The sequence below is a fragment of the Ixodes scapularis genome, unplaced genomic scaffold, assembly GCF_016920785.2.
Source record: "Ixodes scapularis isolate PalLabHiFi unplaced genomic scaffold, ASM1692078v2 PGA_scaffold5__190_contigs__length_132052651, whole genome shotgun sequence".
Taxonomy (NCBI): Eukaryota; Metazoa; Arthropoda; class Arachnida; order Ixodida; family Ixodidae; genus Ixodes; species Ixodes scapularis.
The window spans coordinates 22,481,731-22,498,836 of record NW_024609880.1 but is presented as its reverse complement, the minus strand read 5'-3'; the positions used below and the strand labels follow the sequence as shown (position 1 = coordinate 22,498,836).

At 44.9% G+C, this 17,106-nt stretch overlaps 2 protein-coding genes across 2 annotated transcripts in view; one reads left to right on the top strand and one right to left on the bottom strand.

The window, feature by feature from the left end:
- Positions 1–4,570, bottom strand: part of LOC8041800 (FERM, ARHGEF and pleckstrin domain-containing protein 2) — a 185,712-nt gene extending 181,142 nt beyond the window's left edge. Inside the window, exon 1 of the mRNA XM_029986602.3 lies at positions 4,407–4,570. The gene's annotated coding sequence lies outside the window, so the exon portion shown is untranslated. The remainder of the gene's footprint in view (positions 1–4,406) is intronic.
- A 222-nt stretch (positions 4,571–4,792) lies between these two features.
- LOC8041799 (cytoplasmic protein NCK1) overlaps positions 4,793–17,106 on the top strand; it is a 30,342-nt gene continuing 18,028 nt past the window's right edge. Inside the window, 3 exon segments of the mRNA XM_040214710.3 lie at positions 4,793–4,953; positions 7,621–7,684; positions 11,096–11,146. Coding sequence (XP_040070644.2) covers positions 7,657–7,684; positions 11,096–11,146 — 79 coding nt within the window. The 5' untranslated portion in view covers positions 4,793–4,953; positions 7,621–7,656.

The window sequence follows — 17,106 nt, the reverse complement described above, 5'->3', positions numbered from 1 at the left end:
CCGCCCCGCCCCGCCCTGCCCTGCCCTGCCCTGCCCTGTCCTGTCCTGCACTGCCCTGCCCTGCCCTGCCTGCTGCCCCCCCCCCCCCCCCGAAACAAAATCCTGGCTACGTGCCTGCTTGCAGATATAAAAGTGCCAGCATGAGATGATAGTTTCAGCATTTGTAATAAGTAGATCAAGACACGAAGAAGTAGTTGGCATAACGCGAGTTGGTGCCTTGATGAGATTCATGAAACGGGCGAAGTGGAGGACAGTTATGAAATCCTGGGAAATGGTACTGTCTTCTAAGATGTTTATATTAAAGTCACCACTACAAATGAGGCCAAATTTGTTTCCCATTAGAAGGTCTGTATACTATGGATAAGATTTCAAAGTTGTTTTTCACTGTTAACATTTCATAATCATTGGTTAGTGTGCAAAATGCAGGAATCATATCATATCTGCGACAATTTTCAACATAAATGGCAACGCCGCCTCCTCGCCTGTTCGGTCGGTTAACGAAATAATTTCTGTACACGCGAAGGTTAATCATATAGCTATTATTATCAAGCCATGTTTCAGTCAGCATTATAACATCAAAATAAAAAGTAAATTGGTTCAGAAAATATGTTACAGTCTAAGCTCACTATAACATACCTGGTTACAACAAACATTTGGATATAATGTACCAATTTGTGAAGTTTGGTTGTTTTTCCTCTACATACTTTCGACTCAACTTCATATCTACATACAACATACTCCTCTTACAACAGGTCTGTTATAACAAGCTTAGACTGTATCACACCTTCTTTGTTACTAGCGGAACGAGCAATAAGGTGCAGTACAGAGCTACGTGACAGGCAGGGTAGCTGGAGGTGATAGGGCTGCACAAAATAGTGATATTCTATGGCTGTAAACATGCTTTCTAAAAAAACTACAAAAGGGAAATAAAAGATTGAGGTACAAATAAGCATTCCTTACGAGTTGTGAATGCGAAAGCATGCAAGCCGCTTGTCCGTTTCCTTTTTCGTCTGTTGTGTACTTTTCGTCGCCGGTCACCTCTGGTGACCTTGGACACTCTGTGTTAACGCCGCACTGATGGCCACGCAGCGCCATGGGGTGAGCGGTCCTGGAAACTGACGAGCGCAGCGGCCAATGGGAGCCCCGTCGACGTGCGCCAGCCAACAGAACCGAAGGAAACTAGGTGCCGTTTTTGTGCTTCAAACTGATGACGTCAGCTCGCTCCATGAGACAGTTAATGCTTTTGCATTAATAAAAAAAAAAGCAATACAAAAAGACTAGCTTTGCGTCATCTTGCAAACGTCATCAACAAATGCAACCTTCACAAGAGACGTCCTTTCAGTCTTGCATGCAAAAATGTTACCGTTTCGCACCCAGACAGAGTTCCAGTTGCAATCTTTTTTTATTAGCTACAGTTAATCCAGCAACATTTTTTAAACTGGGGCACAGGTGTTCGTTCACGAAAACCAGAGCCCCCGACTTCATGCCAATGTCGTCGCAAGTGATGCGCCATTTCCTGGCATGTTCAAGGAAATCATCCCGCTTGTTTTTGCGCATGATTTGCGCGTGAATTGATATCCCGCTTGTTTTGCGCATGAATTGGACAACAATGTTCTTGGCCATGATGTTGGGAATAGGCACCCAGTGGCACACTTCGATATCCGTTTCCAGTATGGGCTTATAATGGCCACTGCCGCTTTTTTCACAATTTCCAGATCGTTTTCATTTTGCTGGGATGGGATCCCTTTAATTTCAATGCTTCAATTGTGGCTGAATTGTTTGCAATCTACATGCCGAATTTCATATTCTATGGCTCGCTGATGGCAGTTGTTTGCATTCTGATCGAAGTTCATTACAGTGTTCAGTTGATCCCCCAGGTCTTTGAACGTCTTGTTAATGAAGTCCATGCCTACTTTCACCTCCTTGTGCAACTCCCTTTCAATGGAGCTTTTCAATTTTTCGTGTACTTGCCTTTTGTCTCGCTCAATGTTTTCACATAGTTTTGACATTTCTTTACCCATTTTCTTCACTGGCAGTTTTTGTACAAGCAGGCACACAGGTTCTAATGCAGTTTGAGACCCAAAAACAAACAAAAACATAAAAAAAAGGCACACACCCTGAATGCAAAACACTTCTCGCTGTGTTTTGGCAGCAGGGGGTCTTTGTAGATCCTGCGATCGCACACTGAGGCTAGCAGGGAGCGTCGACCCATCAAGCACGCCCTTCATCTGTGCTCGAAGTGATAGCCAAACTGACAGCGAGAGCTCGAAAACCCAAGCTCTATGGTAAAGTTCTATGGCAGCTATTGCATGTTCAAGTGTCAGAGCTCTGGGTGTAGTGTGTAGGCCTTCCCAACATTTAGGTCATGAATCACGGTTGATATAATGATATGATAATGATGTCATATTTATTACGGCTCAGGAGAGCCGCGGCCACGGTTGACTGATCAATGATTTCATTTCCACAGGCTGCCAGTGGTCTTCAGCGGAGCATTGTGTGTGTAAGGCGCCTAACTGCGATGCACGAGCAATAAACGCCTTCGGGTAAACAATGGATTATTATCTTTCTAAAGAACTAGGAATAAGTTACGTAACTACTGCAGCAGATAGTGACGAGGAATGAAGCAAACCTCAGTACCCTGTACCGTGCAAAAAGCTTTAGCTTTACGAAGGTCTGTCACCAGCCATTTGTTTGCACCCTGTGCAGCCGTGAAAAATAGTTGCTCCATGCGTCCCCTTGGAAATGTATATAGGGTGCTATGTATTTCTTCGATCCATGGTTCGTGAGTTGTTTGTCCCGGTTTGGAGCTTACTGCTTACTTCGCACTCGAGTCAAAACTGTCTGCACAAAGGATTGATTGCATAGTAAAGATGTCGGGATACTCTGACAGAGTCACTTCCACATGCCACCTGTGTTGTGTCAACGTAAATTGCAACGTTCCCGGCACTTGTAACGAACACCACACACGTCGTTGATCTATTGATGCAATGAAAACGAGCATTGCGACTTTTCACCTACCTGCCCACTTTGTTTTGGTCACGTGACGAAGCGACTACTATCGAAGTCGTGAAATTGAAACCATTTTGAATGACACAAAATGTCACTACTTTGTGTCGTGTTGCCAATTATTTTATTTCACCGTATTTATTTTTTTTTTATTGGGCCTATTTTGTTATTTAAGTATTTATATTTAAAAATGTTATTGTTTAATGTGGTTGATAAAATTGTTTTGTCAAAAAAAAGTTGCAATGCTCAGTAATGTGGTCCGGCTACTTTGGCAACGCTCTGAAGCTATCCGAAACACATTGAGGTTTGGCCGTTCTTCCAAAATCTTCGGAAACTTCCATTTCGGGAAAAGTTTTGTCCCATCACCAATCAGCATACTAACCACTCCATACACTGCTGCTGCTGTTGTTGTTTATTGCTATTTTATCACCAATACTGATGAATTGATAACACACGGAGGATCTTATGAAGACTATCAGTTTGACTGGTGAAAGTGTCAGACCCTCCCCCCTTCCCCCCGCCGAAAAAAAAAAAGAAAAAAAAAGTGAGAAGTGGGAGAGAGAGAGGGGACGGAGTGGGGGAGGGCACCACGAATGGGAGCAAATCAAGCCATCCGAAATGAGCGCTTCCGTAAGCGTTGAGGAAGCCACCGCGGCGGCCGAAAGGTGGGAAAAAGCAAGTCATGCAGAACCGTCACGGCTCACAAACGTCACGAACTCGAAGGGCTAGCGGGCTTACGTGTCGGGGGGCAACCCGCCGGACTTCATTCAGACGAGACCGAAACACGGGAAGCCCGCCACAACAACAACAAAGGCACGCCTGAATTGTCGGCTATCTCCACCCGTGATCTCCACTCAAGAGCAGTTTTGCTACGGTGCCCAAAGGAGCGTCGATAACGCCCGGATAATAGTATGCCGGAGAGCTCCTCGCCAAGCGATCCTTCCGGCAACAAGCCATTACACGCCCGAGAGAAAGGGAGCAAAATACCAAACAAGATCAGAGTTCGAAAAAAAAAAAAAACAATTATTAGTTACATGTGAGCAACAGGCGCGGCTTCCGTCCCGCATTAATGTTGTACGATTTCTTCTTTCGGTCTCTTCGCCGTAGGAGGAAATGGTGTACGGTGTGAAAGCGTCCCGGCGATCAGACGACGAACACGCGGTTTCCGACGCGGGGTTCAGTGATCCGCGAGGAGAGACGCGTCTCTACGAAAATCAAGCCGGTGGGAGAAGGAATGCTCGGCAAGGCGGCGACCAACGCCTCCGGGCCGGGGGAATTTCGCGGCGGCGTCCAAAGCGAGCCAGCGATCTTCAGAGGGAAGACTGAGCGGAGCGGCTGCGGGGCCACTGGGAGTCGCGATGGGCCCCAAAATGTGCTTGGAGAAGGCCGTGGTGACTTACCGGAGTCGCATTATGCATCATCCACACGGCTTACGCACACATGAATCACTCGAGGGAACCCGAAATGAGAGAAACCAACAACCGCACCGAAGAGGTATTCACACGGAGAGCAAATTACCGAACAGCAGTTGGGCGCGGAGTTCGGCCGCTGCTTCTGCACGCTTGACACTTGACATCGCAACTTGGCATTTTTGGGGTTTGTAACTTTCCACTAGACTCAATTTGTAAAAAAAAAATTAACTATTTATTATTTTATAACGTAAAATGTAAAATATTATTTATTTTAATTTCGGAGGCGGAGGAAGGCAGGAAGTGCGAAACAGGAACGTTCAGCGTAGGCGGCGTTGGCGTCGCGTTCTCGCAACTTCCCGTTTAGGCGTGATCCATCGGGTTTCTTCTCGGCTTGGGTGTAGTGAATTTTACCGATTGTTAGGGCTAAAATGCGGCTAAAACCGGGACAGTTGGGGACATATTTATAAAATTACAGCGTCGTACAGCAGCCAGTGGACGGTATCACCTCAACACAAGATGTCCAACTCGAAATCGGGTCAGTGGCGCCTCTTTTTCTCGTAGGAAACGCCGACAGTCGCCCCACACCCCCCTCTCCGAAAACAACGATTTCATTGAACTCCGACGATAATCTGGAGCATAGTTGATGCCTTTCTAAAGACTCCCAGACCTGTTTACTGCTTCACGACCTGACTCGGTGCTTTGGATTGCCGCCGAGTACCGTGTAAAGGGCTCTCGTCTTTGGTACATGGGATACTAACGGTATTTTCGCAGTGTACTGTTCCAGCCTCTCCTGTTCATTCGAGCGTTCTACGGCCGCTCAAAGACTGATCGCAGTCAATGCTTTCCTTACTGGGCACTGTTAACGATCTGGAGTCTGCCTCAGATACCAACCAAGACGATCCGTCAACGCTAAGTTCACCGGTCGTTGTCGTTATCCTCTCGCTCTTCGGACAGTTTTGACAGCCGCGGAAAACTGGGACACGCCGGCCGGTTTCCGACGCGTTTCTACGCTGCACGTTTTTAAAGGAACGGCAGCATTCATGTTTGAACTAGAGCTTGAGACGCTATCGGAGGCTGATCGTACTGGCCTGTTCATATGGCTGAAGCAGAAAACAGGCACACAATTCAAAGAGGTCGTGCTTGTCGGTGATTCACGTTTGTCTTGTTAGAGTGGTCTCTGTGCATTTCATGATATTTGGGTTCGGCAAACGATCCAGTTTAGCTGGCGGCAAGGCGTGCACCAATTAGAACTGACCTCTATTCTTTTTTTGCTGTTGGGTATTGCGATTGCATTTGCGCTGGGAGCAGTTTTGTTGGCGAGACATACGGTGAACCATACTGTATTGATTAAGACTTGGGGCTGCGATCTCACGTTGGTGAATATTAAGAATTTACAATAATCGGGATAATGAGTGACAAAACTAGAGTTTCTAACTCGTCGGTACAGTTTTCTCCATTCGTTTGGGGAAATCTGTTTGCATTTGATTACAAACCAAAAGTGTTCGAAAATTCTGTTATTAATAATAAATATTTCTGCAGTGTCATTTTATTGTGTATTGTGAACAGTGCACGCTTTGTTTCAAAGCTGCACCGTCAGCAGCAATTTTGTACAAAGTCAGTGATGTGATTGCTGCGCCAATTGCGCCAAACTGCGCCAAGGGGCTAACCCTGATACATCCTGCTACATTTTGCTAAAATAGGGGTAACCTGCGCCAAGCCTGCACCAAAGGACCGATTTCGGTCGCCTTTCAAAACCGAAACTAAACAGAGTACCGCAATTGAGCAATTGAGCCCTGCATTAATCGTCCATCCGGTCTTGCATAGTTTTCTCGCCGTCTTGCGTTTCGCGCTCTCGGCTCGTAAATATTGTCTCGTGCTTTTATTTATTTATTTTTTTTCTATGATAGACGCGGGTGTGTGTGGGCGCTCCGGCGCTAGCGTGCCAGGTACAAGCCATGCCGTCATGCTGTGAAACAAACCACGTTTTTGCGCGGCGAGAGTTACTTTGTGAGCTGAAGCACTCTCTCCTGAAAGCAACGGCTGTGGGAAAACTGTATTTGGTCCCTGCCTTCCAGTCACCGTGGTCGCGCGACGTCGGGTGGTGCCATCCCCACGTCACTGCAGATATAGCGCTTTCTAAAATGAAACTAAGTATCGCTGCCTCTTCGTCAACATTCCTGTTCTTGTTTAAATCATATGATACTACAAAAATCCCTCTTTAACTCAAAGATTGCTGTGTCGACGTATTGATTACCAAGGTTTCTCTAGGTGGGCTTTTTTTTCGAGACGGACCCCGGTACGTGAAAAATCTTCCGCGAAAGAAGGTTGATGAAAAGAAGTTAGCTGAAGCAAAGAAGGCAATGCCTGCACGCTGAACCCGCACATCGCGCTTGTTTGTCTCGAGTTCAGTCGTTGCACAAAGCGCTCCAAGAACTTTTTGAGTCTGGCTCGCGATGTCTTTCATTGATAGCTCAGGTAATTTTTTCCCCTTTTTTTTGTATGTTTAGCTTGTACCTTGTTTGCCGGTCTGGCAAGCACACGCCGCTGGGCTGTTTATTGTCGTATGCTCGACAATTACATTTTGCATACAATTTTGGGGATCAGCATTGGCGACAAAGTGGAGTGACATGGTTTCGGTTTCGATCGAACAGTCGTTGTCTCAGCTCGCGCGACGAAGCATGCGCAGCTACAAGCCTGCCGAAGTTTGTCTCACGTGCATGCGAACATGACTTTATGACAGAGGCACCAGCCGGGACGCTTGCAATCCATTGTTTTACGTTTGCTTACTTTGACGAAAATCTGGCACGTCGGGAACCAGTCAAGCGGTGGCAAGCGGTTTTTCGAAATTGTTCGGTAATGCCTACAGCACTGTATACTTGTTGGATGTCTCAGCAGTAAAAACACAAGCTGCGAGTTCCGTCACAACACGCCACATCGGAACAGAACGCATCACAAAGTGCCCTTTGTATGTACAGCACTAAAAAGAATATTTTTATTTATCTAATATCTGCCCCAAAAGCCAGTTTGGCTGCTCTAAAACACTGTATTGGTTGCTCCAAAGGCCACATTTAATGCTCCAAAACGCTGTTTTGGCTGCTCCGAAAGGTGCTCCAAAATGGCTGAGGCCAATCACATCACTGACAAAGTGTCTTTCCAAAAAATCTCAATATGGATAAAAACCTTAATTTTCTTTGCAATGCAGCTCCAAGCCATCGTTCTGACGAACCAGCAAACACCCATGGTCGTAGTTTTTCACAACTTGAGAGGTACCCTCCGCGACCCATTTAGTGCAGGCACAATATTGGTGCTTTTTCGTGGTTTGCTTCGACGGGATTTAGCCATGCACGTGATTTTACCTCTTAGGTTAGTATTCCTATGGAGCTCTTTTCACCACACTGGTAGTCTTGGTGACATATTGTAAATACCGCGGAAGCGCTCACTATTAACATTTCCCAAGCCTGGGAAATCTGCAAACTATCCTTTAAGCACCCGCTTTGATCGGGCAAATGCCCGTGTCTGGATTAACCCAGCTTTTCAGTGAAAGTGGGGTGTGCGCTTCCCCTGTATTTTACGGTACTTTCAGTTTTAAGCGGAAAGCAGGAAGAACCAACAGTCGGCTGTTCGCGCTCTGTTGCACTATGCCAGTACATCGGATATATTTGCGGAAGGATCAAGGTATTTCGTCAGTGCAGAAGCACTCAAGAAATACTTAATCCACTACAGTGGAATATAAGTTTGATGGAAGTCCAAATAGGGCATATCACTTTTGTGAACTTGCTTGCATAATGACATAGCTCGGAAAAACTGTAATCTTCAAAATAGCAGTGAAGGAAAAGAGCAACTTCTCACAAAACTTTGGTTTAAAAGACAAATTCTAGCTCTACGCCCAAACTTGACTGCTTATAGACCTCTTCCACAAGGTCACAGCCGTCTTCAATTTTGTCACTTCTGGTATGTGGTAAAACATTGTTTTGATCTCTCCACGCCGCTGGAAGGTGTTCACGAAAAATGCACGATCGTCACTCATCCTTGTTTTGCCTCACCTATATTTTCTCTGACATTCCAGCAGGGTGTCTAGCGACCGGGAAAATTGGGAATTGTCGGGGAAATTTTAATTACCGGGAAAAATCAGGGAATTGTCAGGGAAATTGTCAAAAGCCAAGCCCAGTCAGAGAAAATGAGCCGGGAACGCCATCGAGTGCGCTGAGCAAAGGCTTGAGGACTTGGTGGCAGAAATATACGTAATAAATTCTGCTTAGAGCGAGGCGTGGTCTCTGCTCACCCGGTGTAGAGTGTGCTACCAGATGCAAAGAGAACAACCAACAAATCCAGTCTAAGCTTGGTAGAAGAGCGTGTTGGTTTAAGTCATGGATGAAGAAAGAATAAACAATTAAAACAGGGACAACACAACCACATCTTTCATTCATGAAAGATGTGGTTGTGTTGTCTCTGTTTTAATTGTTTATTCTTTCTTCAGCCAGTCTAAGCCTTGGATTGGATTGGATTGAGAGCACGACGCTAGGCTAGATCCAGTTAGAGCTGCTAGATTTAGTAACAAACGGGAAAGCTGCAGACCCCAATCCAAGCCTTAAGTCAAAAGTATCCGAAAGTGCATCTGGCGGCCATGTTGCCATTTGGTTATTGACGTGTGTGGTTGAGCGTCGTGTTTTCATCGTGTTTCCGGAAGTGGCCTCTTCACTGAGGATGCCAGCGGCAAGAAAGTGCTCGTTTAGTCCGGACTGGACGAACCCCAATATTTCGGAATATGCAAGTTAGATTAGGCCCGTGCAAAATGATTCGCAATATGCTCAATCATAGCCTCCTCTATACGGAGAAGGCTGGGCGCAATGCGAATAGAGGCGGCCGCCGAAAATGGGAAAGGAGGGGCAGGGAATTGGGAGCAGAGGGGAGATCGCCTGCTAGCACCACACAAGAGCGAGCGGCCAAAAGCAGAAACACTCTTTTATTTTTCTTCTTTTCTTTTCGATATTGTGGAGAGGAGGAACTCCAACGTCAACTCTTTCCCGTTCCCCCTTGCGTCCGCATCTCCGCAACGGTCCTTAAACGGTCGCGGCCGTCGGTTTTGTTTAGTCAAAACTGCATGGTTCTTCCGCGGCACGATACGATGGTTTGACGACGACGCACTCCGCTGGCACGCCAACAACTCCGCCAACGCCACCGGCATGGTGCATTGTTGCCAGTGCCCTTTCAAATTGCCGCAGCCGTTGTTCCCCGAGTACGAAAACGACGGTGACGAAAACAGACGTGGTTCAGGGAGCAGCCGCTGCACAACCCAAGCGCTTGCACACTATCTCTGCCCTTTCTGCTCTGCGCTACCATATTTGTCACCGTTCCGCGCGCTCCTCCTCTTGTTTTTGCCGCGGCCACATGCCCTATGGCTCCGTCGTCGATGTGCCAGGCTTTCTCCGTATAGAGGAGGCTATGGCTCAATGCCTTGTGTTGTAATGGTCTTATATATTTAACCGCCTCTAGAGTGGTCAGGGAACTTCACCTGAAATTGTCAGGGAAAACCTGGAAAAGTCAAGGAATTTCAAAAGAATAATTTGCTAGGCACCCTGTCCAGGTTGAAATGTCTTAATATTTTTTTCCTCCGTATACCAGATATGGAACCCACATGAGTGAGAACGAAAGGAAACAAAAAAGGTCTATAAAACCCGAGAGATATAGACCAACACGAGGCTCCAGCATCATGCCGCTGCGGTGGCGCTGCCATCGGCATAGTGCACGCGCAGACGCTTCAATCAGTGCAATTTTAGTCTGCGCACGCGTAGTGCCCACAAACGCAAACTTGTTTGTAGACGGCATGTTGGCCTGTATGTGGTGACCAGTGTATCAATATGCTCCTTAAGAATAGAACGTTAAATTAGGTAGAGCTGCAGAAAAACTGGAGTCGCGGAACGTTCCTAAAATTGCTTCACTCTACAGGGTCTGCTAAAGCAGCTAAAGGTACAACTCACCGATAGGTTGCTTCTTCTGGCCGCATGCAGTCCAGCCAATATGCCAAGCCTCAAGGCATAGCGCATAAGTGTTTGACCTCTCGTAAACCTGTTTTGCCTTACTCTCGGGGATGGTCCTTTCTTTGTTGGAAGCAAACTGTTCTCACCATCAGCTGTGCTGGCTTAATACTTTTAGGACTTGGGACGGGCACATCGGGAGCTGAGTGAAACAAATTTTTTTTTTTTTTTGACGGGGGTCAGTATTGTTCATTGCTTGCTTTCGTAGTAGCTGTGATCGTATGGTGCGAACCTGTACACATTCCACAGAAAGAAATAATTTGATGCGTTTCCTCTATACCTATCCTCGAAGAGAGTGCGCTACTTTATGTTGAAAGTAACGCATTGTTTTTCATGTTTCGAGGGTGTAACACATAGACGTTTGTTTCCCTGGTGTTGGTTATTTGCATGCTGAGACTCGTATGCCAGAAACTGGTTATATTTGGGGGCTCTGTAATTTTCTCATCTCTCGGATTCGTCGTCCTGGCGCTGTTGCACCACGAGTCGGGGTGAACAGAAGATGAAGCTCCCATTCCTCAAGAAAAGCATATGGCAAATATAGGAAGAAGTAGCGCATTTTCCAGCTTAGAAGTCTGTATAAGTCTTCTGTAAATGGCCGTTTTGAGAGATTTGTTGTTCTAGAAGTGGTACTTGTTTGTGCAGTTGGAAGAGATGTTGGAGTTGCAGACCATTCTGAGGTGTCTTGGGACCGTTGTAAGGCTGTTGGCAGACGCTCTGCCCTTCCTCCTAAATGTCAATACAACTGCATTTTGCACAGTTAAGCTTAAAAAAAAAAAGAAATGCATATGAGCTGTACCATTGTATAAGAGACACTGTTGTCAGATAAATTAGTTAGCAAATTTTGGAAATTCTGTAGCCATTGGTGTCCTGGTTAGTGAACAAAGAAACCAGACAAAACTGGGGGAAAATGGCTCGTGGGCCCAAGCAACTGAAAATGCTACCGGTACCGCATAAAGTAGCCATTGTTTGGCGGCACAAGCTACCATTTGATTGATGTAGAGCCCCCTAGAGCCACAAGTTGAAGAAAACACATCAAGAAAAAATAGTTTGCAGCAAAGCATTTTGTTGAGGAGTAAATGGTCCGTGGCCAAAGCCAAAGTGGCTTCGCACCTCGGCTGCTGGGGACCCGAATTGCAGGCGTGAGGATGCGCTCTGATACGAAACCGAAACCCAGAAACACGTCCCATTAGAGCGAGTTTATGGCGTTCCCATTTTTGGGAACGCCATAAACTGCTGCCCGGTTCCATATTTAGTTGATTTAGTGTGTTTTAATGAATCTTAAACAGTTTCTCATTAGAATGTTATGTTTATTTTCATAGATTAAAAAGTTACTATGTAAATTTTAGTTAATTATTTATCTAATTAGTATTCTTTTCGCAATACTTGATGCCCGCCGTGGGTGGCAGTTTATCTTGGAAAGAGTTTCTTTCTTTTTGAACTTTTTTTTTATAGATTTTTAAAAGCTTTCACTGAAACACGAGGTAGATGTAACGGCACAGTGCATGAACAATGTTTCATGCATACACTCCTGGACAGCATGAGCAAATCTTGACCCCAGCTCGTTTCAGTTTGGACGAGCAGTTGTATTGTACCTGCTTGAAGTGAGGCGCCAAAACAACGAGGACACAAGGAGAGAAGCAGACAGGACGAGGCGCGTATTATACCGTTTAGGTAGACCTTTCTCGTAAATATCTGGCACCATATATAGAAAAATTGGGAAGTGTTCTTGATCCAAGAATCAAAGAAAGAATAAAACCACTTGGGGACAAGGACTTGTCCCTAAGTGTGTTTTTATTCTTTCTTCGATTCTTGTATTTCCACCGACCCCCCTCTTTGTTCTTGATTGCCTTCTAAAAACCTTTAATTAGTTATTATGCCCGTATTTTGGCCACAACCAAAATTGAAACAAAACTGGCGAGTTGCAATTAAGGGAGGACACTACCTGGGAATGCCAACTTTTAATTCACTCAATTGGCATGAAATTTGCAGGAGGTGTTTGTAGCCATGTAGGAGGGGGGCATGCAATGTTTCAGACCTGTTAACCAGTTTTACAAGGTTTTATAAGCCCAGAACAAAGTAAAGCATAGCTTGGCATTGAATCTGCTCAATAATAATAATAAGGACAAGAATGCTTTATTTCTTTGATGCCCCAGAACAACCAGCCGGTCAGAATATGGTGGCATATAAATCGAGGCCAAACACAGTCCAAGTTAGTAATCACATTCGTTGAGAAATGACATGCAAATTAAGAGCCAAAAAAATGCAACTCAAGCTCTCCTTTAAAAACAAACAAGTGTGAAAATATGTCAACATGAGGAGACAGGCTATTCAAACAGCTCTGCATTCTTACTAATGGTGACAATTTTGCTTCTATAGATGGGTAATATATGCATGAACATCTAGAAACACAAGCCGGCAAGCGGACTTGTAATGACGACGACAAATCGCTATCTACACTGCCATGATCCACTTTTTAAAAATGAAAGGTCATGAGCAATTCTTTTCAACAAGTCTAGTAAAAAAGCTCTTTAAGGATGTTTACATAGTTAAAAAAACCTATCCTCTGAAAATATCTGTTAGTCACAATGCGAATAAAGCATCTCTAAACTTTTTATCCTTGCTGCATCAGTTTCCGTCGGTGAATTCCATACGGCACTACAAAATTCGAGTCTAACACAAACTAAAGTACAAATCAAAGGAAGGACACACAGAGGATTAAAAGAATTGCGCGTCAGGCGTAGTATGATTCCTAGCAGTCGAGAAGCAGAGGTAACGATTTGGTTTACATGGTATGAAAAAGAAAGGTAGCTGTCAAAATAAACACCTAGGTTACGAATTTTCTGAACATGTTGGATAGAAGTATTGCCAAGTGGATACAGATAAGAGATGATTTTATCTTTTCTACACATCGTCATAATTTTTGTTTGATCTGGATTGACCACTAATAAGTTAGCAGAACACCACCCTGAGATGCGGGAAACGTCATCGGGTAAAAAAACACAATCATTCGTCGACGTAATTCTTTCATAAAGCTTGATATTGTCTGCAAATAAGACCAACTGTGCATTCCTTACACAACATTCAATATCACTAATAAATACGAGAAAAAGGAGCAGCCCCAGGTTTGACCCTTGAGGTTCACCCAAAGTTGGTACAAAAATGTCTGATAAGCTATTCAAGGCTCATACGTTACTCTGATGATCATTCAGATAACTACTAAACCGCAATAAAAGTAGTGGTGACACACCATACACAGAAAGTTTATCTAGAAGCAATTTGTAATTTACCTTATCAAAGGCCTTCGATAAATCAAAAGAAGCAATATTGGCTTGCTCTCGCGCAGCAGCAAAGGGCACGGTGTAATTGAGTAGTGACCGAAGGTTTGTCTCTACTGATTGGCCTCTTACAAATCCATGTTGAGTGGTGCTCAGTTTCTGAAAAATAAAATTTAAACACGGGCTTAGATCACTATTTCAAAAACTTTTGACAAAGTACAGTTACGATACTTGAAAATGACCAGCTTTGAGTATTGGTACAACAGACAAAGTACAGTTACGATACTTGAAAATGACCAGCTTTGAGTATTGGTACAACAGGCTTTTTCCATAGACTTAGAAAAACACCTTTTTTAAATGAAATATATAAAGGGGCAAAAATATCAGCACAACCCTTAACAATAAAACAAGGTATTAAATCTGCACCAAATCGCTTTGGTTTTAATTTTTGTACTGCCTCCAAGATTTTATCAGTATAAACTTGGTTCACAAAGTGTCGTTACAAACTATGCTACTGACAATTGAAATGTATTGTTGAGAGAGGGGGTTGATAGCCGCATATTTTTTTGGTGAAATGCACATTAAAATACCTGTTGCCGGTAACTATAAAAAAAAAAAAATTTAGCGAAATATAAAATTTTTATAACTTTTTTAATTGTTCTTTTTATATTTATCAAGTTTTGCTAATTACAATTTTTCATCATAAAGGAACATAAAAATGTGAAATCTAAGTTCATAGTAACCGGCTCCATAGAATTTCGGTATATAAGCCAAAAAATTAAGTCTCTATAGACCTTTCCAGCAGCTGTCTCGAACGAAGCGATTTCCAGCACGCATCCCTGGTTTTGAGAGTGTACGTCAGTGTTGCCCGACGGCGCTGAGCTGTGGCTTTTCTCGTCAGTAGGCTGTGGCAGCCTGCGTAGAAGCAATTTCGAACGCTGGTGGCGGCAAAATCGACTCGCTTTATTTTTTCTTTCGTGTTCTATGGCGAAGAGAATTTCTCGAAATTATTAGGAAAGCGTTGAACTATTTTTGAGAACAACAAACAAATGAAAGATATTTTCGGCGAGTCCATGCGCGACAGAACAAATGCAACTGGGATGTTTGTTCCATTTTATGCTGATCTTTTTAACGGCACCATACACTCAGCCGTGGCAACCTGCAAAGATCTTAAATGCCCAACATATTTGGCCACACCAGAGGATAGCCGAACTGCATGGCTATTGCCCCCTCACTATATGAAATTCAACGAGTCTCATCAATCGAACAACATATATTGTACGTACCCACGGTGCCGCGTTATCCGAACAGGATTTGAGAAAGGTCTCAAATAACACAGCATATCCAATATACAGTGTCGACGATAGTCACTTCACGACGATTGGACGGAATCCGGCTTGTCTTGGGGTACGTTTTGAAGAGTGATGCTTTTTTTACACAGTTCTAAAGCAAATGAACGAATGTGTCTATTTAGTTCCCATACCCCGGACCCTATCAGCTACTTCTCGCCAAGACCGGGAACACATCCGGGAAGGCTTTTCGGAGATTATCTCAACGGAAATAATCCTTGAAGAACGTCGAACGGCCAGCGTCGCAGGCTGCTTGACGTTCGCTTTCTTCGCTCGCTCTCTTTGTTCGTTTCCTGCGAAGGTCCAGCAGGCTACAAGTCCTGGTATTCCCTGGTTCTCACAGCGGAGGATTACAAAAACACGCAAGCGTCCTGAACAGGCAAATAGAGTAAACACTTTCAAGGAAAGCCGGCGAACTCCGAACACACAATGCAGGAGGGGCGTCGCGCTGACCGGGTTTCCACAGCTCAGGCAGGTGGCAGAAAATTTTTGGCTGATAGGGGTCGCTCGAGTCGCAAAATGGCGGCGGCCAGCGAGCTGTTTCTGCAAAGGTCTATAGTTTCATACTGAAACGATAAATCTATTAAGTAAAATTTATGCCAAAAAGCGGTACGGAGAAAAATGCGTTGAAAGTGCTCAAAAGTCTAATGTTTTTTAGCATCGGTGGACCGAAAATACTCAATAAAAAAAATAACTATGTAGCACAAAGAAATGAAACTTTCTGGGAATACTCTCTAGATGTTGGTGGATATATATACTCTGTCATTTTATAAGATGACTTTTTTTCTTCAGAATTGTCTTTTCTTTTCTGGGTAGTGTTAGGGTGCACTAGAAAGGTTTCTGAGATTGTCTGTTCTTGGTGATAAATTATCTTATGGGCACCAAGCATTATAGAAATCGAAAAAATTATGCTTGTGGCGACGTCTGTTTTCCTACTAAAAATGTGTTCGAAGTTCGTACCACGTCCCTTTCTGAGCAGAAAAACCTGGAGAACGGTATCCAGCGGCGACGCCTCCACTGCCGGTGCCTCTGTTTGCGATTGGCTGATGCACGCCCGTCCTCACGCCGCCAGCGCCTCTGCTGAATTTTGTGCTCCAGATTTTTCCGCTCAGAAAGGGACGTGGGACGAACTTCAGTCACATTTTTAGTGGAGAAATAAACATGGCAAGAGCATAATTTTTTTATTTCTGGGATGCTAAGATCTTGTAGAATGAGTTATCAACAAAAACAGACGATCTCAGAAACGTCTTTAGTGCACCTTTAAAACGCCGAGCTACTTTCGTCTCCACACTGTTACCGACTGTTGATACTGCCCCATGAGTGCCGTCAAGAATGGCGGAGAGCCTCGCTTGCTGCCACTATGGTGCCGGGAACGCGACTGGTGCTTTTAGTCGATTCTCAAATGTGGTCCCTCGATCTCTGCCCGCTGCCGCCGCAGAAGTATAGGGTTGTTGTGGGCCTCGATCGTGGCGGTATTGCAGCGGCGGTAGTGAGTGTGGCAGACACCCGTTCTGCTACAGGATTTTCTCCGGCGTGACAGTCCACGGGAGTCTGAGCAGCCACAAGTTAGCACTCCACGGCGAGGGCGACACTCGCTTGCTCATACTTTTTGACGAAACTTGTAGCACCAACCGGCAAAATCAAATGGCACGACAGGCCGTCTTGCACGACGTCATTCGTTGTCACATCGGGACCACTTTGTATAGGACGTTAAACACATCGGCAAGAGAGCCGTTCCGGACATCATGGCTAGCACCACGCGAGCGTGAGGAGAACCGCGAGAAGGCTCCTTGCCCGTCTACGCTGGAGACGCAGGACACCTTTTCAGATACTAACCTCTAGCCACATTTGCGCGACAAATTTGACTGATTTGACAGCGTTGGACGAAATCGTGAGGCAGTCTTAAAGTGTTGCTTCGAACATGCGGAACACGTTGGCCGTGCCCGTAAGGCCCTCGATCACGGTATTTTTTGTGGCTCTTTCGCCCGTCTCAGACCACCGTTTCGCGCCTTTGTCGGACGTGTTCCGA